Consider the following 18790-nt stretch of genomic DNA (forward strand, 5'->3'; position numbering starts at 1 on the left):
GGTCCGGAAAACGCTGCTCCCGGACGACACGGAGCAACCGACACGTCCCATGGCCAGGGAAACGCTGCTCCCGGACGACACGGAGCTACCGACACATCCCACAGCCTGGGAAATGCTGCTCCCGGACGACACGGAGCAACCGAGACGTCCCATGGTCCGGAAAAGGCTGCTCCCGGACGACACGGAGAAACTGACACGTCCCACGGCCAGGGAAACACTGCTCCCGGACGACACGGCGCAACTGACATGTCCCACGGCCCGGGAAACCTGCTCCCGGACGACACGGAGCAACCGACACGTCCCACGGCCCGGGAAACGCTGCTCCCAAACAACACGGAGCAACCAACACGTCCCACAGCCCGGGAAACGCTGCTCCCGGACGACACGGAGCTACCGACACGTCCCACGGCCCGGGAAACGCTGCTTCTGGATGACACGGAGCAACCGACACGTCCCACGGCCCGGGAAACGCTGCTTCCGGATGACACGGAGCAACTGACACGTCCCACGGCCAGGGAAACGCTGCTCCCGGACAACACGGAGCAACCGACACGTCCCACGGCCCGGGAAACGCTGCTCCCGGACGACACGGAGCAACCGACACGTCCCACGGCCCGGGAAACGCTGCTCCCGGATGACACGGAGCTACCGACACGTCCCACGGCCCGGGAAACGCTGCTCCCGGACGACACGGAGCAACCGACGCATCCCACAGCCTGGGAAACGCTGCTCCCAAACGACACGGAGAAACCGACACGTCCCACGGCCCGGGAAACGCTGCTCCCGGACGACACGGAGCAACCGACACGTCCCACAACCCGGGAAACGCTGCTCCCAAACAACACGGAGCAACCGACACGTCCCACAGCCCGGAAAACGCTGCTCCCAGACGACACGGAGCAACCGACATGTCCCACAGCCCGGGAAACGCTGCTCCCGGACGACACGGAGCAACCGACATGTCCCACGGCCCGGGAAACCTGCTCCCGGATGACACGGAGCAACCGACACGTCCCACGGCCCGGGAAACGCTGCTCCCAAACAACACGGAGCAACCAACACGTCCCACAGCCCGGGAAACGCTGCTCCCGGACGACACGGAGCTACCGACACGTCCCACAGCCTGGGAAACGCTGCTCCCAAACGACACGGAGAAACCGACACGTCCCACGGCCCGGGAAACGCTGCTCCCGGACGACACGGAGCAACCGACACGTCCCACAACCCGGGAAACGCTGCTCCCAAACAACACGGAGCAACCGACACGTCCCACAGCCCGGAAAACGCTGCTCCCAGACGACACGGAGCAACCGACATGTCCCACAGCCCGGGAAACGCTGCTCCCGGACGACACGGAGCAACCGACACGTCCCACGGCCCGGGAAACCTGCTCCCGGATGACACGGAGCAACCGACACGTCCCACGGCCCGGGAAACGCTGCTCCCAAACAACACGGAGCAACCAACACGTCCCACAGCCCGGGAAACGCTGCTCCCGGACGACACGGAGCTACCGACATGTCCCACGGCCCGGGAAACGCTGCTTCTGGATGACACGGAGCAACTGACACGTCCCACGGCCCGAGAAACGCTGCTTCCGGATGACACGGAGCAACCGACACGTCCCACGGCCAGGGAAACGCTGCTCCCGGACAACACGGAGCAACCGACACGTCCCACGGCCCGGGAAACGCTGCTCCTGGACGACACGGAGCAACCGACATGTCCCACGGCCTCGGAAATGCTGCTCCCGGACGACACGGAGCAACCGACACATCCCACAGCCCGGGAAACGCTGCTCCCGGACGACACGGAGCAACCGACACGTCCCACAGCCCGGGAAACGCTGCTCCCGGACGACACGGAGCAACCGACACGTCCCACAGCCCGGGAAACACTGCTCCCGGACGACACGGAGCAACGGACACGTCCCACGGCCCGGGACACGCTGCTCCCGGACGACACGGAGCAACCGACATGTCCCACAGCCCGGGAAACCTGCTCCCGGACGACACGGAGCAACCGACACGTCCCACAACCCGGGAAACGCTGCTTCCGGATGACACGGAGCAACCGACACGTCCCACAGCCCGGGAAACGCTGCTCCCAGACGACACGGAGCAACCAACAGGTCCCACAGCCCGGGAAACGCTGCTCCCGGATGACACGGAGCAACTGACACGTCCCACGGCCCGGGAAACGCTGCTCCCGGACGACACGGAGCAACCGACATTTCCCACAGCCCGGGAAACGCTGCTCCCGGATGACACGGAGCAACTGACACGTCCCACGGCCCGGGAAACGCTGCTCCCGGACGACACGGAGCAACCGACACGTACCACGGCCCGGGAAACGCTGCTCCCGGACGACACGGAGCAACCGACACGTCCCATGGCCCGGGAAACGCTGCTCCCGGACAACACGGAGCAACCGACACGTACCACGGCCCGGGAAACGCTGCTCCCGGACGACACGGAGCAACCGACACGTCCCACGGCCCGGGAAATGCTGCTCCCAAACGACACGGCGCAACCGACACGTCCCACGGCCCGGGAAACGCTGCTTGCGGACGACACAGAGCAACCGACACGTCCCACGGCCCGGGAAACGCTGCTGCCGGACGACACGGAGCAACCGACACGTCCCACGGCCCGGGAAACGCTGCTCCCAAACAACACGGAGCAACCGATACGTCCCACAGCCTGGGAAACGCTGCTCCCGGACGACACGGAGCTACCGACACGTCCCACAGCCCGGGAAACGCTGCTCCCGGACGACACGGAGCAACCGACACGTCCCACGGCCCGGGAAACGCTGCTGCCGGACGACACGGAGCAACCGACACGTCCCACGGTCTGGGAAACGCTGCTTCCAGATGACACGGAGCAACCGACACGTCCCACGGCCAGGGAAACGCTGCTCCCGGACAACACGGAGCAACCGACACGTCCCACGGCCCGGGAAACGGTGTTCCCGGATGACACGGAGCAACTGACACGTCCCACGGCCCGGGAAATGCTGCTCCCAAACGACACGGCACAACCGACACGTCCCACAGCCCAGGAAATGCTGCTTCTGGACGACACGGAGCAACCGACACGTCCCACGGCCCAGGAAACGCTGCTCCCGGACGACACGGAGCAACCGACACGTCCCACGGCCCGGGAAACGCTGCTCCCAAACGACACGGAGAAACCGACACGTCCCACGGCCCAGGAAACGCTGCTTCCGGACAACACGGAGCACTAAGGCACAAATGGGGGGTGACTTGTACAATGTCACAAAGCAAGTTCAGGGCGGCGCAGGACCCAGGAGCCCTGGCTCCCAGCCCCCTGCTTTCCTGGAGCAGGGGAGAAGGCAGAGTCCTAGACCCTGGGCCAGCCCCGTGGTTCCTCCCACAGGTACCTTGAACTCCCGCGAGAACCCGTTGCTCTGCGTCTGGGCGTCGGGCTGGCGCAGTAGGCTGACGTGGCTAGGGACGCTCTCCACCAGGACCCCGGTGTTCCCGCACAGCAGCCCCTCCAGCAGCACCTCGTAGAGGAAAGTGTACTGCTCCTGGGGAGGAGAACGCAGGCGTCGGCCCCAGAGCCCAGCCCACCGCAGGGGGCCGGCGCATGGGGCCAGAAGGTGATGCCTGGTGCTGCGGGGAGCCCAGATACCATGTGCCATCAATTGCACCCTGAGGGCAGGCTGGAGACTCACCCCTACACCAGGCACGCTCGCGCCAACAGAACAGACTCTTGGCACATTTCTCTTGAAGGGGGAGAGTCCCCATTTTCTGTCCCCACCCCCAGCCCATCCTTTGGCCCCACATGGTGGAAATCCTCCCTTTGGTACCAGTGGCCTGAGCGCAGCCCCCCTGAGCCTGCCAGTGCTGCCCCAGATGCCAGACAGACCCTACAGTGATGGGTGCCCCAGACAAAGCAGTTAGAGGGATGGGTTACTGCCACATTCTCACCACCCAGGCCACATGCAGCCAGGGCGCCCTGTGTCACGGAGTCCCTGGGTGATGCTCTGGAACTGCTCCCCATGAAGCCAGTCAGGACTCTGGGGTAGTCGCCTTTCTGTGAGCAGCCTGTCTGCAGGACACACAGCTCACCCGGCTTCCCCCTTCCTGGGTCTGACCTCGGAGCATTCAGCCTCCTCTGCCCCTCCGTGCGCTTCCCCCCAGCGAGTCCACTCAGGTGGGGCTCCTGGGGAAGCCAGAGGGTCCTGCACCCCAACTCCGCAGTCAGACGTGACTCTCAGCCAGCCAGTAAAACAGAAGGTTTATTAGACGACAGGAACATGGTCTAAAACAGAGCTTGCAGGTGCAGAGAACGGGACCCCTCAGCTGGGTCCATTTTGGGGGGCAGTGAGCCAGACAACCACGTCTGCACTTCACTCCATGTCCCAGCCAGCCCCAAACTGAAACTCTCTCCAGCCCCTCCTCCTCTGGGCTTTGTTCCTTTCCTGGGCCAGGTGGTCACCTGATTCCTTTGTTCTCCAACCCTTCAGCTTTCACCTTGCAGGGGGGGAAGGGCCCAGGCCATCAGTTGCCAGGAAACAGGGTGTTGGCCATTCTCTGTGTCCAGACCCCTGCACACACCTGCCCTCTAGGGCTCTGCAATGATCATACACCCTTACCCCACCACCTAGATACTTAAGAACTGCATAGGGGAAACTGAGGCACCCCCACAATATTCGGAGGAAACATTAAGAACAGGCCCACTTCGTCACACCCTGCTCACCCTGCAGCCCCTCCGGCAGAGCGACACCATCTGGGGGACAGTCCCACCTGCAGCCGTGCCCCCTCCAGGGAGCCGTACCAGCAGAGCCGTGGGACATGCTCATCCTCATGCTCCAGAGGAAGGTGTGGGGAGCAGGGAGTGGGGCAGATTTGACCTGGGGATGTGTCAGGGGAGTTTCATTGGGAATGGGAGACTTCCCTTGAGGGAAGAAACATGAGTCTGTAACCTGAGCCAGGAGTGGGGGTTGGGGCGAGGTGACACCTTCTGCCTGGGAAACTGGACAAAGGCTGGAGGAGGAGCTGTGGGGAGGCTGGGGGAGATGGCTGGAGGGGTTTCCAGTTTTGGGGGAGTTGGCTGGGGAAGAGGAGGGAGCCCCAAGGCTGGGGTCTAATCTCCTGTCCCCCAGAAGGGCCTGACTAAGGGATCCTGTTTATGCCTGCAAGCTCTGGTTTGAACTGTGTTCCTGTCGTCTCCAATAAACCTTCTGTTCTACTGGCTGGCTGAGAGTCACGGTGAATCGCCAAAAGTGGCGGTGCAGGGCCCTGACTCCCTCTAATGCCATGACAGAAGGAGACAATCCCCCTGGATCCTGCCCTGGGTGCAGGCCCCCGTAACCCCAGCCAGGTGATCAGTTCCCTGCAGGCACATGTGTGAGGATTCCCATCCCAGGAGAACCTGTGGGAGCTGGGTACCTGCCCAGGATGCTCTCAGATCCCAGCTTGGGGGTTCCGCCAGCACCTCCGTGACCCAGAACTCTCCTCAGAGACAGGGTCCCAAAATCTAGTCTCTAGGCAGCCTCAGTGCTGGCTCCCTGCAGCTGGGCCACATGCCGCGTGGTCGGGCTGGCTTTGCAGGGCCATATCATAGAATCATAGAATATCAGGGTTGGAAGGGACCTCAGGAGGTCATCTAGTCCAACCCCCTGCTCAAAACACGACCAATCCCCAATTAAATCATCCCAGCCAGAGCTTTGTCAAGCCTGACCTTAAAAACTTCTAAGGAAGGAGATTCCACCACCTCCCTAGGTAACGCATTCCAGTGTTTCACCACCCTCCTAGTGAAAAAGTTTTTCCTAATATCCAACCTAAACCTCCCGCACTGCAACTTGAGACCATTACTCCTTGTTCTGTCATCTGCTACCACTGAGAATAGTCTAGAACCCTCCTCTCTGGAACCACCTCTCAGGTAGTTGAAAGCAGCTATCAAATCCCCCCTCATTCTTCTCGTCTGCAGACTAAACAATCCCAGTTCCCTCAGCCTCTCCTCATAAGTCATGTGTTCCAGACCCCTAATCATTTTTGTTGCCCTTCACTGGACTCTCTCCAATTTATCCACATCCTTCTTGTAGTGTGGGGCCCAAAACTAGACACAGTACTCCAGATGAGGCCTCACCTATGTCGAATAGAGGGGGACGATCACGTCCCTCGATCTGCTCGCTATGCCCCTACTTATACATCCCAAAATGCCATTGGCCTTCTTGGCAACAAGGGCACACTGCTGACTCATATCCAGCTTCTCGTCCACTGTCACCCCTAGGTCCTTTTCCGCACAACTGCTGCCTAGCCATTCGGTCCCTAGTCTGTAGCTGTGCAATCCATGCAGAGGGTCCCTTGTGGGGGGAGTGTGACAAAGTGGGACTGTTCTTAATGGTTCCTCTGAATAGTGTGGGGGTGCCTCAGTTTCTCCTAGGCAGTTCTTAAGTATCTAGGGGATGGGGTAAGGGTGTATGATCGTTGCAGAGCCCTAGAGGGCAGGTGTGTGCAGGGGTCTGGACACAGAGAATGGCCAACACCCTGTTTCCTGGCAACTGATGGCCTGGGCCCTTCCCCCCTCCCAAGGTGAGAGCTAAAGGGTTGGAGAACAAAGGAATCAGATGACCTCCTGGTCTGGGAAAGGGACAAAGCCCAGAGGAGGGGCTGGAGGGAGTTTTCAGTTTGGGGCTGGCTGGGACATGGAGTGAAGGGCAGACGTGGTTGTTTGGCTCCCTGCCACCCAAAATGGACCCAGCTGCACCTGTCCTGTTCTCTGCACCTACAAGCTCTGTTTTAGACCATGTTCCTGTCGTTTAATAAACCTCTGTTTTACTGGCTGGCTGAGAGTCACATCTGACTGCGAAGTTCGGGGGCAGGACCGTCTGGCTTCCCCAGGACCCCGCCTGGGCGGACTCGCTGTGGGAAGTGCACGGAGGGGCAGAGGAGGCTGAATGCTCCGAGGTCAGACCCAGGAAGGTGGAAGCCGTGTGAGCTTTGTGTCCTGAAGACAGTCTGCTCCCAGAGTGGAGACTTCCCCAGAGTCCTGACTGGCTTCATGGGGAGCAGTTCCAGAGCATAGCCCAGGGACTCTGTGACAACTGGTGGTAGCGGTGGGATCTACTGCACCCCGCGGATGGCGCTTTCTGCAGTAAGTGACTGGCGAGCAGTAAAACGAAACGGGATTGACGGGGACCAGGCGTGCTGAAGATTCAGAGAGAGACGGTTTCAGGGGCTGGTTAAACCCTGGGAGTGTGTGACCAGAGAGAATGATTTTTGCAGTAACAGGGTCCCCCGGGGGATTGCAGCGAGCGGTCCCAGGGGCGGAGGAGTCTGCAGCTCGACCCTGGCAAAGAAGTGGTGACCTCAAGAAGGGCTGGCACTCTAGGGGTTCTCCCTGGAAACCGTGGGGAGCTGAACGCACACAGGCCTGTGAGTCCACAACAACTTGGGAAGAGTGGAGTGACGGCCTGTCACCGTCTCCTTAAGAAGGACATTGTAACCCTGTGCAAAAAGAGAGGGTTGAGCATTGGAAAGTTCACCAAGGCACAGTTCATCGTGCAGCTGGAGGAGGATGACCGCTCTAAGGAACAGATTCCTGACCCCAAATAGGGCTATAGCAGGATCTGGGAGCAGCTGGAGTGGGAGCCAGGCATCCCCAAGACTCCTATCCCCAACCAGACGGGGGTCTTCATGATTGGGTTCCCCATTCGGGGATTGGAGACGGACGGGATTGGAGCTGAGTCCGAGAGAGCCAGAGGACCGTGGGAGACAGCGAGAGCCCGAGAAAGAGCTGCAGAAGCAGCAGCAGCATGAACTGGCAGTGGGGAGCGGAGAGGCCTAGGGGACCTCCCCGGGGTGAGTGGGGATAGACCCCGGGGGGCCAGTTCCGCAGGGAACCTTGAGACTAAATTGCTGCCCCTGGTTAAGGAGGGGGGGATGTGGATGCCCACCTCACTGCCTTTGAGCAGGCTGGCGATTTGAACCAGGGGGACCCTACGGAAAAGCCCCGGTGTCTAGCTCCCTTGCTGGGTCCCAAGGCCACAGACTCCAGTCAGCTAGATGCGTGGGGAGGTGGACAGGCTCCCACTCCTGACCCCACCCTCTATGTCTGTGTGGAGTTTCCTGGGGCCAGGCCCCTCGGACCCCCAGTGGGAGCGGAAGGGGATGGTCAATGGGGAGACATTCCTGGGGTGGCGAGATCCTGGGACAGAGAGAACTGGTGTCAGGCCCTGGGTGGTGCAGCCTCAGAGGCTGAGGGCCTGTGTGAGCTGGGTGAGGGTCCCAGGGACGAAGCCCCTCGCCTTGCCTATGGCCCAGATCCCTGTGCAGACCCAGGAGGGGTCGGGCTGGCTGGTCGTTTGGGTTCTCCGGGATATCGGCTGCGAGACCCTGTTGCGGGGTGACTGTGTCTCTTTGGGACAGGATCCAGGCCCTGCTCCTGTAACTGCCAAGGGTTTGAATTTGAATCCAGGGAACCAATCGGTGGAGAGGGAAATGGTCAGTGAAAATGCAGATGACCTGGCTGGCATGGGGGAGGAGCGGCTAAGCTCAGGCTACTGGCCTGCCTGTAACCAGACCCCTGGGGCTGGGTGGGAAAGAGAGATGCTCCCTGCCCCCTTGCACACTGGAGAAGGGGCTCAGGCTGGCTCTGATGCAGTGAGGAAAGCATCGAGCTCGCTGCCTGCCCCACTGGGACAGCAAGGGCAGCGCTGAGCACAATGGGAGCTGAGACCCCAGCTGAGTGGGGGGAGACACAGGCAGGGCAGGGGATCTGTTGGGAGTGGCAAGGTGCTTAGTAAGGAAAGTTTGGATGAGCCTAGGCAGCCTCGTGAGCTGTGGCTTTGTCTAGTCAGCAGGGTGGGAAGGCGAGGAGAGTGGGAGATGAGTGTCCCTGGATCTTACCTGTTAGCTGGGTGGAGAATTGGGACAGTGAAGGAAACGTGCCTGTGTCTGTCAGGGGTATTGACTTGCCTATGGAGGGAGCTACCCTGGTCTCCAAGCAGTTGTCTGTGACCAGCCTTGTGTGCTGGGACAAAGAGAGAGAGGTCCCAAGCTGTGTGTCTGGGAAAGGAGAAAGTGTGTCCAGCTCTTCTTTGTCTGTGGAGCAGACAGAAGGGGCCTTTCAGCCTTTGATGGTTGAGGAGAGTGCAGTTGTCTCAGAGCTGGTTCTGGATTCAGCTAAAGCCCAGGAAGGGAAGGGTCCTAAGTTTGTATCTGCTCGGGAGAATGGCCCTGTAACTAGGTCACATCCAGTTAGTGTCTATGTGAAATCCCAGAGACCAGACAATTCTGGTGCTTGTATTTTGCCTGTTGCTCGTGTGTGGCTGGGAAAGGGTGTCGCAACTCTGTCTAATCAGGGTGAGATCCTAGCCAGGGCACAAGGAGAGCATGAAGGTGATGTGATTGTCTTACCTACTGAGGGTGTGGAAACCTATAGCAAGAAGGAAAAGATTCCTGAACTTGTGTGTGGCAAAGGGAAGGAGAATGCTTCTGACCTTTTATCTAGGAAGTCTGTAAGTTTGCCTGAAAGGGGATTGTGTAGGAATCCGCCGGATGGGCCAGAGGTAATTCTGGATGTAAGGGAGACCCAGAAAGAGTCTGTTGTTGCTCAGGAAAGTGTTCCTCTAGAGCAAGCCCTAGGTAAAGAGGGTAAGAGCAGAATTTCTGTGAGGGATGAATTGTTGCACAGAAAAGCCCTCCGGAAAGGAATTCTCATGGAGTCTTTGCAAGCAGTTTACTGCAACTGAAGAGTGTGAAAGTGATTTAATCAAGAAAGTTTCAGTTCCTAACGGCCAGAAATTTTCTGTTGTGAATGGATCCACTGACTTTCCTGTTGAAGGATCCAGTGTGGAGAGCTTTGAGAAGGTCTCAGATGAAGTGAAAGCTGTTAAGAAAGTTAAACAGTCCTATAACCAAGTGGCTGTGTTTGGCCAGCTTGTTGGGGAGAAGACCCAATCCCAGTTTGACCCCCTGGGTTTTGGGGTGGCCAAAGGGCACGGGCCGCATAAACCTTCCCACATGCGGCCTGCGAGTGCTATCGATCATCCCTGACCTAAGGGAGGGCGTGAAACTGGAAGGGCCTGGTGTAACTCCTACCAAGGAATGGGAGAGATGATGGGGCATCCATGGGAACGTTGGTGGCTTCGAACTTCCCCAGGCCACCAGCTAATGTGACTCTGCTCAGTTCGATCTCAAAGGGGGGAGAGATGTGACAAAGTGGGACTGTTCTTAATGTTTCCTCTGAATAGTGTGCTGGTGCCTCAGTTTCCCCTAGGCAGTTCTTAAGTATCTAGGTGGTGGGGTAAGGGTGTATGATCCTTGCAGAGCCCTAGAGGGCAGGTGTGTGCAGGGGTCTGGACACAGAGAATGGCCAACACTCTGTTTCCTGGCAACTGATGGCCTGGGCCCTTCTCCCCTGCAAGGTGAGAGCTAAAGGGTTGGAGAACAAAGGAATCAGGTGACCTCCAGGCCCAGGAAAGGGACAAAGCCCAGAGTAGGAGGGGCTGGAGAGAGTTTCAGTTGGGGGCTGGCTGGGACATGGAGTGAAGTGCAGACGTGGTTGTCTGCCTCACTGCCCCCCAAAATGGACCCAGCTGAGGGGTCCTGTTTTCTGCACCTGCAAGCTCTGTTTTAGACCATGTTCCTGTCATTTAATAAACCTCTGTTTTACTGGCTGGTTGAGAGTCCCGTCTGACTGCGAAGTTGGGGGGCAGGACCCTCTGGCTTCCCCAGGACCCCACCTGGGTGGACTCGCTGGGGGAAGCGCAGGGAGGGGCAGAGGATGTTGAATGCTCCAAGGTCAGACCCAGGAAGGTGGAAGCCGGGTGAGCTGTGTGTCCTGCAGACAGGCTGCTCACAGAGAGGAGATTTCCCCAGAGTCCTGACTGGCTTCAAGAGGAGCAGTTCCAGAGCATCGCCTGGGGACTCCGTGACAACCGGCCTGAGCCCAGACCCAGGAGCTGAGCTCAGCAGTAAGGGGGTGGAACCCTGAAAGTACCTGCCCTTTGAATTGGGCACTACGGGCGGGGCAGGCAGCAAACCCCGGCTCGGCGGCACAGGGAACTCGACTGAGCTCCTCACCTTTGTTTGCACCATGCTGACCCGCTGCTCCCGCAGCCGCTGCACGCAGCGGAAAACATCCACGCTGCCCTCGGCCCGCGCCATCTTCAGGAGGACGTCCAGGGCGATGAAGGTGCCTGTGCGGCCGATCCCTGCGCTGGGGACAGGGGAAGGGAGTGAGGCGCTCGCCGGGCCCTGGGCCTGTGCCCCACCCCCAGCCCTCTCTGCCCAGTACCTGCAGTGCACAAGCACGGGGCCGGCAGGCGCCTCCGACAGCCTCTCGTTCACCATCTCCACCAGCTGCAGAAGCCGGGCCGGGTTGCTGGGGACCCCGTGGTCTGGCCACAACAGGTAGTGAAAGTGCTGCACGTTTCTCGGGAGCGGAGAACCTGCCTGAGGAGAGGGCAGACGGGAGAGGGGAGGACGGAGGGTTGTCGAAAGGGCAGCGGGGGCGGGGAACTGAGCAGGGGCTCCCAGCACTCAGAACTCCCTCCAGCACCAGCAGCCCCCGAGGCCAGGCTGCTGGGAGCCCCGGAGCCCTGGGAACAGGGAGCTGCAGGGGAGTCCCTGCACCAGGAGGGCTGGGGCGATGGAGTGGGGCTGGCTGGCGGGTGCAGGCTAGTTTCAGGGCCCAGCCAGGCTACGCTCCACAGGCTGTTTGGATCTAGAGCCACCAGGGCCCAGCCATACTGCAGGGGCCGGTGCGCTCGCCTTTGGGATTTGCCCACAAGCAGCTCTCCCATCTGCGCAGGCCAGAGACAGGGCAACAGCTGGAGCTGGCTGCTGGACGGGCTAACGCACAGGGTGTTATTCTCCAGGGGCCTGCCTGCATCTCCCGGGCACAACAGCAACACAGGGCATGCCCCGCATCCAGGATGGGCCAGGTCCCCAGGTGAGTGACGGGTCAGCAGCTCCTCCCAGCCAGCTGCTGGGCCCCGGGAAATGCCCACACCCCTGGAAATGCCTGCTCTCCAGCACTGAGTTTATACATGCTGCAACAGCTGCTCTGGGTTAGGTTTGCTTGTGCATCCGATGAAGTGAGCTGTAGCTCACGAAAGCTCATGCTCAAATAAATGGGTTAGTCTCTAAGGTGCCACAAGTCCTCCTTTTCTTTTTGCTTGTGAGTGTATCATGGGCCTGCAGAGGGCGCTCCCGGCCCCTGGAACCTTCCCCCATGCCCCCCCCCCCCCGACACATTGCCGTCCACCCCCAGCTCTGCGGAGTCCCTGGGACCCTGGAGGGGCAGGACTGCCAGGCTGTCGGTAAAGCCCAAGGAGGCTCTGCCCCTTGCCCGCCGCCTTACCCTCTGCAGGCGGAAGGTGCGTGTGACCAGGCTCGTGGTTGTCCAGGTGTTGCTGAGAGTCACAGTGAAGTCCCCGCAGACCTGCTCGCCCTCCGGCCAGTACTGCTCACACTTGGTCTGTTAACAGCGGACGACTCCTGAGCACTGACAAACCCCCACTGTGTGCCCCCCACCCTGCGCAAGGTCTGTGCTGGTGAGTGGGGATGGGAGCCCCTGGCAGGGAACAACCCTGGCCTGCCCTGGCCTGGGCATGCCCAGGACACCAGCCAGGGGAAATGTCTGGCATCACCATGGTGTCACAGGTGCTCCCTACACTGCCCACACCTGCAATCCCACTGTACTCCTCCCGGCATGCCGGCCAGCCTCCTAATAGCTCCCCAGCCATGCTGAGAGTCGGGAGGGGAATGGCCCCATCCCCTTCCCATCCACGGGCGCAGGGATCACCCCATGCCAGGCCCAAGGATCGCTGGCCCCTGACTGGCAGGCAGATGTGCTGGGAAGTTGGTCTGCAATTTCTTCCCCTCTCCCCGCAGCTGCCGGAGGCACTCTCTCTTTCTCCACCCCCATCTCCATCTCTCCACCCAGGACCGGGGTTCCTCTCAGTGCACCGTTCCCTTAGCCTCCCCCTCTCGTGTCTCTGCTAAGCTCCCCCTTGGTGCCCCAGGACAGGGACCCCTCCCAGAGTGCATCTCACCCTGGGCTGGCCTTCCCCTGCCGCGTGGGGACAGCTATGCAGAAGGGAAAGCAGCAGCCGGGGTCCCCAACAGCCTGGCTGGGCTGGGCGAGACCTGGCTGGCTGAGGCCCCAGCGGAGCGTGGACCCCGGCTGGGAGGGGCTGGGGTGTCTGAGGACCTGGGCCCCAAAGAAAGCTGGGTTCTCTACCTTGTTTTGCTCCACCAGGCCCGTTAACATCACAATGACCGAGACCTTCTCCTGCCAGATCATCTGCCAGAAATCCCCCACGGTGCCAGGCAGCGGGCCTGGGGGAGAGGAACATACCACGTCAGTATCCCCATGCTCCTGAGCCAGGGCGGGGGCGCCATGCCCGTCCTAGGGGTCAGGGAGGGACTGAGTGAGTGCACCGCCGGGACCCGGGCAGCTGGCATGCTAATGGACCAGGAAGCCCAGTTACGCAGCCCATGAGCCTGTCCCCGAGGACTCCAGCTCAGAGCAATGCACAGCAGCCGGGCAGCCCAGAGAGCACAGTGGCTGAGGTCAGAGATGCCAGGGCCCAGTGTGGGGGCTGCCCAGCCGCTGGGCACAAGGGGGTAGGGCGGGGGTGAGGATGAGCCGGGGGGGGGTGTCAAGGCAGGTGCTGCTCTCAGCTGTTTCCCACAGTCCAGTGACCAAAGGGGTAAGTACGTTCTCTGCAGTAGCACGTGATTTGGCTCTGAGCTCAGTACCAGGCGGATTCCGTGGGCGCGGGGGCTCACGCTGGGGCATCTCCTATCTGCATGGGAGCCTGGAGACCAGGACCCGGGCGCTGCACAGAGCCAGGGGGCTGGGGGCTGCAGGGGGTGGCATCTGGAGGGGGAAGCTCCCAGCACTTTCAGTGACTAGCGCCGTGAGCCCCTGGGCACATGGCAGCTGTCTGCGCGCCTGTCTGTGCCTGTCTGCGCCTGTCTGCACGCCTGTCTGCGCACAGGTCTGCGCCTGTCTGTGCCTGTCTGCGCCTGTCTGCACGCCTGTCTGCGCGCAGGTCTGCGCCTGTCTGTGCCTGCCTGCACCTGTCTGTGCCTGTCTGCACGCCTGTCTGCGCGCAGGTCTGTGTCTGTCTGCGCCTGTCTGCGTGCCTGTCTGTGTCTGTGTCTGTCTGCGTGCCTGTCTGCACCTGTCTGCGCCTGCCTCTGTCTGTCTGTGTCCCTGTCTGCGCTTGTCTGTGCGCCTGACTGTGCCTGCCTGCGCTTGTCTGTGTCTCTCTGTGTGCCTGTCTATGCCTGTGTGACGAAGTGGGACTGTTCTTAATGTTTCCTCTGAATAGTGTGGGGGTGCCTCAGTTTCCCCTAGGCAGTTTTTAAGTATCTAGGTGGTGGGATAAGGGTGTATGATGGTTGCAGAGCCCTAGAGGGATGTGACAAAGCGGGACTGTTCTTAATGTTTCCTCTGAATATTGTGGGGGTGCCTCAGTTTCCCCTACGCAGTTCTTAAGTATCTAGGTGGTATGTGCAGGGGTCTGGACACAGAGAATGGCCGACACCCTGTTTCCTGGCAACTGATGGCCTGGGCCCTTCCCCCCCTGCAAGGTGAGAGCTAAAGGGTTGGAGAACAAAGGAATCAGGTGACCTCCTGGCCCGGGAAACGGACAAAGCCCAGGGGAGGAGGGGCTGGAGGGAGTTTCAGTTTTGGGTCTGGCTGGGACATGGAGTGAAGGGCAGATGGGGTTGTCTGGCTCACTGACCCCCGCAAAATGGACCCGGCTGAGGGGTCCTGTTCTCTGCACCTACAAGCTCTGTTTTAGACCATGTTCCTGTCGTCTAATAAACCTTCTGTTTTACTGGCTGGCTGAGAGTCACGTCTGACTGCGGAGTTGGGGGGCAGGACCCTCTGGCTTCCCCAGGACCCCACCTGAGCGGACTCGCTGTGGGAAGCGCACGGAGGGGCAGAGGAGGCTGAATGCTCCGAGGTCAGACCCAGGAAGGTGGAAGCTGTGTGAGCTGTGTGTCCTGCAGACAGGCTGCTCACAGAAAGGCAACTGCCCCAGAGTCCTGCCTGGCTTTGTAGGGAGCAGTTCCAGAGCATCGCCCGGGGACTCTGTGACTGCCTGTCTGTGTCTGTCTGCGCCTGTCTGTGTTTCTGTCTGCACCTGTCTGTGTGCCTGTCTGCTGTTAGAAGGGATCAGGGCTCTGACTGCACGGTCAGGGAAGGAGCGGTTCAGTCTCTGTTGCTTAGTGCATCACCCTCCCTCTCCTCCAAACTCCTCCGGAGCCTTCCAGCTGCGGTGCTGTAGCTGCTGATGCCCGGTCGCCCCACTGAGCAGAGAATGACTGGGACAGAGGGGCTCAGACAGAGGCCCCCATTCGCCCTGTCTCAGAACCAGGAGCAGGGCCATGGCCCCTGGAAGTGATCAAAGAAAACCCTTTTTGTGCACAGCACGTAATGATCATGTGGAACTCACTGCTACAAGGTGTCACTGAGTGCAGCACTTAACAGCAGTCACCAGGGCTCGGCGCGGCGCGGAGGGTGAGAACCGCCAGCATTGCCTCAGAGGGGATAATGAAATAGCAGGGTCTAACACCAGCTGCCTTGGGCAGGAGCCAACCCCAGTGGATGCAGGTTAGGAAGAGACTTCTCCAGCAGCTGGCCACTCCAGAGCTGGCCACTCAGCATTGTCCACTGCAAGAGGTAGGAGCCCAGGCTGGATGGACCCTGGGCTAGGCTGGCTTGCAGTCCATCTGTCAGCTCCACACGTCTTGGGAATGGCTGGACTGGGCATGCCCCAGAGTTGGGACTGACTGCCCTGGCCCTGGACAGGGCTACACGCTGGACAAAGCTACCCGCCCCCCAGAGCATCCCCCCATTGTCCCCAGCCAGGAGCACTCACCTTGAGCAGCAATGAAGAAGTGGGGGCTCCGGTAGCTCTGAGAGGGAGGGGAGACAGCAACAGCGTTAGTCACATGATCTCAACACTTAACAAATCAGAAGTATGAGATGAAATACCCAGGCCAGCCCTGAGCTGGGCCATGTGCCTGGGTCACAGGGCAGGGCCAGTTCCCACAGCCCCCACCCCCCACATGGTAGCCAAGTCCTCCGCCCGCTGGGAGCTACGCAGGGCTCTCTGGGCCCACATGCGCTTCTCTTTGACAAGGAGATCTCTGCTCCGGGGCCCCTCGGACGCAGGTGCTCAGGCAGAGCGCAGGTGTGAGACTATCCAGCTCCTGCCGTATCTGGCATCCCCAGAGGAAACCACCTGGGCCTGGTGTCACCAGAGTATGCGAGTAGGGTGACCGGCCGTCGCAATAGCAGGGGCTTTGTCTTACATATGCAGCTATACATGCCCCCCCCACACACACATATCCCCTGGAAAAAAAAATCCCCATTTTTCACCCTTGCTACTCGGTCACCCTCTGTGAGAGACGCTGCCCAGCCCCGGTGCACTCTGGAGGGCCTCGTGTATGCAGCCTCTGCCCAGGACCTATGTGACCTGGGGCAGGGCTGAGGGAGGGTGGCTGTTGCTTTGAGCAGGGGGGTGTGTGTGTTCCTGTGGTGCCAGGAGGGGGGGGCTGCCCGTGTTCCCCGGAGCTTCCCCTGCCCCCTTTCCCCGCACTGAGCAGCAGCAGCGTGCCCGTCGCTGCCCGGGTACCTACATCGACGTAGCTGGCATTGATGTAGTCAGCGCCCACGTTGGCGGACTGCAGCACCACGCGGCAGTGATCATCTGAAAGACAAAGGGGGGCCGATCACTGATCAGAGAAGCCCAGTCGAGGGGCTGTGACCATGCTCCTGCCCATGCTTCCTCCAGACTGACAGACATGGCCAGACCCACAGCCTCGAGCCAGGGCCCCTGGCAGCGCCGTGCCCAGCTTCGCCGTGACCCTGGAGTTCTCAGGTGAGGAAGGACAGCCCTGCTTTGACTCCCTGTGCGATCTTGGGCAAGTCCCATAGCCTCTCTGTGCCTCAATTCCCCACCTGCACAGTGGGGACAGCAGCCCTGCCCCACCACACAGAGCAGCCACCTCTGGCAGGAGAGGTGGCAGCTGCTTAGCTACATTGCAAATCTACTCCGGGGAAGAATGAAGAGAGACTCATACGTGCAAGGAAAGGCGCCAGCGGGGGAATGTCGGGAGGCAGAACAGAATTATCTGAGTTGACATTTGATCAGGACGGCAGGTTGACCCCCCGACTCTGGAGAAATGAGCCATGAGATCTAGAACGACCACGAGAGGTGAGGGGCTCCATTTTACGTAGCAGCCAAATGATGGCACCTCCAGCAACACAGGGCCCTCAGTGCCACTTGGGGGTCAGCATGGACTTGGAGGGGACGAGTCCTACTGAGTCACCCACCCCGGTCCCTGCTGCACAGCGCCCCCTAGCACCATGCCGGGGCATTGCAGTCAGCACTCACTCCTAAGGGAGAGCACCCCACTGAGTCACCCACCCTGGTTCCTGCTGCACAGCGCCCCCTAGCACCATGCCGGGGCATTGCAGTCAGCACTCACTCCTAAGGGAGAGCACCCCACTGAGTCACCCACCCCGGTTCCTGCTGCACAGCGCCCCCTAGCACCATGCTGGGGCATTGCAGTCAGCACTCACTCCTAAGGGAGAGCACCCCACTGAGTCACCCACCCCAGTTCCTGCTGGACAGCGCCCCCTAGCACCATGCCGGGGCATTGCAGTCAGCACTCACTCCTAAGGGAGAGCACTTAGTCACCCACCCCGGTCCCTGCTGCACAGCGCCCCCTAGCACCATGCCGGGGCATTGCAGTCAGCACTCACTCCTAAGGGAGAGCACCCCACTGAGTCACCCGCCCCACTCCCTGCTGCACCTAGGTTTCGTTGGCAGTCTCCCATCTGCAGCAGCACCCAGGCCCAGCATTGCTTGGCTTCTAAGCTCCGCTGGGATCCCAGCCCAGGTGGCCTGGCTGCAGCTTCTCCTTTGTAAAACGAAGCGTTTACAGAGTGCTCAGCAAAGATGCGAGAAGAGGCTCCACTCACATGGGATGACACTCTTGTAGCGGTTCTTGGCCTGGTTCCAGGGCTCCTTGCCGGCATGGCCTGGGTGCAGCAAACCTGAGACCAGTTTCTGCAGGGGAAGAGAAGGGACTTAGGTTAGGCACACCCAGTTGCCAGCCCTATCAGCACAGGATCCAGCTTGAGGGCACCACACCTGCCTGGGCGCTGGGGCCAGAGCGTGACCAAAGCGGCCTGCACAGCTCAGCCAGCATGGCTGATAGCGGCTTGTCTACACGGGGAGTCATTCCAGAATAAGGTGGGGTCGAGCACTATAGCTGATAGCTCCAGCTAGTCTGGAACGGCGCCCCCTGAGGCCATTCTGGAACTGCGCTCCTTGAGGCCATTCTGGAATGGCACCCCATGTTGCTGGGATGTGTATATATGTCTATCTCCATATATCCATGTAATAGGTTATAGGCTATTAAGGCCTAGTGTAAATGAAGTATGCTTAACGTAAGTACGTGTATTACGTGTTAAAAACAAAAACTAATGACATCACAAAGTAAATTATAAATGAAGGCTTCACACATTGGCAATTTAAAGTCATTTATTAATCCAACGCCCGGTTTAAATAAGGTGCAGTATTTGTGAACTTCCTGCACCTTGTAATTAAAAAACCCTCAACTAACCATCGGAACTTCTAACTACGAACTCTGGGGTAGTATGCTTGGGATATAAATGTAAAGTAAGTAAGGTTTATTTTATAAACAATAAAAAGTACATAAAGTATTATATACCAGCACTGTGTCCGGTATCTGCCTGCTCCCCCATCCTGT

At 60.0% G+C, this 18790-nt stretch overlaps 1 protein-coding gene across 2 annotated transcripts in view; it reads right to left on the minus strand.

The window, feature by feature from the left end:
* LOC140911060 (receptor-type tyrosine-protein phosphatase T) overlaps positions 1–18790 on the minus strand; it is a 90632-nt gene that overhangs the window by 14904 nt on the left and 56938 nt on the right. For both annotated transcript variants that reach the window (XM_073343287.2, XM_073343286.2), the window contains 8 exons: positions 17997–18084; positions 16649–16719; positions 15886–15922; positions 13227–13324; positions 12345–12461; positions 11277–11434; positions 11063–11198; positions 3406–3555 (listed from right to left, as the gene is read on the minus strand). In XM_073343287.2, coding sequence (XP_073199388.1) covers positions 3406–3555; positions 11063–11198; positions 11277–11434; positions 12345–12461; positions 13227–13324; positions 15886–15922; positions 16649–16719; positions 17997–18084 — 855 coding nt within the window. The remainder of the gene's footprint in view (positions 1–3405; positions 3556–11062; positions 11199–11276; positions 11435–12344; positions 12462–13226; positions 13325–15885; positions 15923–16648; positions 16720–17996; positions 18085–18790) is intronic.

The sequence above is a fragment of the Lepidochelys kempii genome, chromosome 5, assembly GCF_965140285.1.
Source record: "Lepidochelys kempii isolate rLepKem1 chromosome 5, rLepKem1.hap1, whole genome shotgun sequence".
Lineage (NCBI taxonomy): Eukaryota > Metazoa > Chordata > Testudines > Cheloniidae > Lepidochelys > Lepidochelys kempii.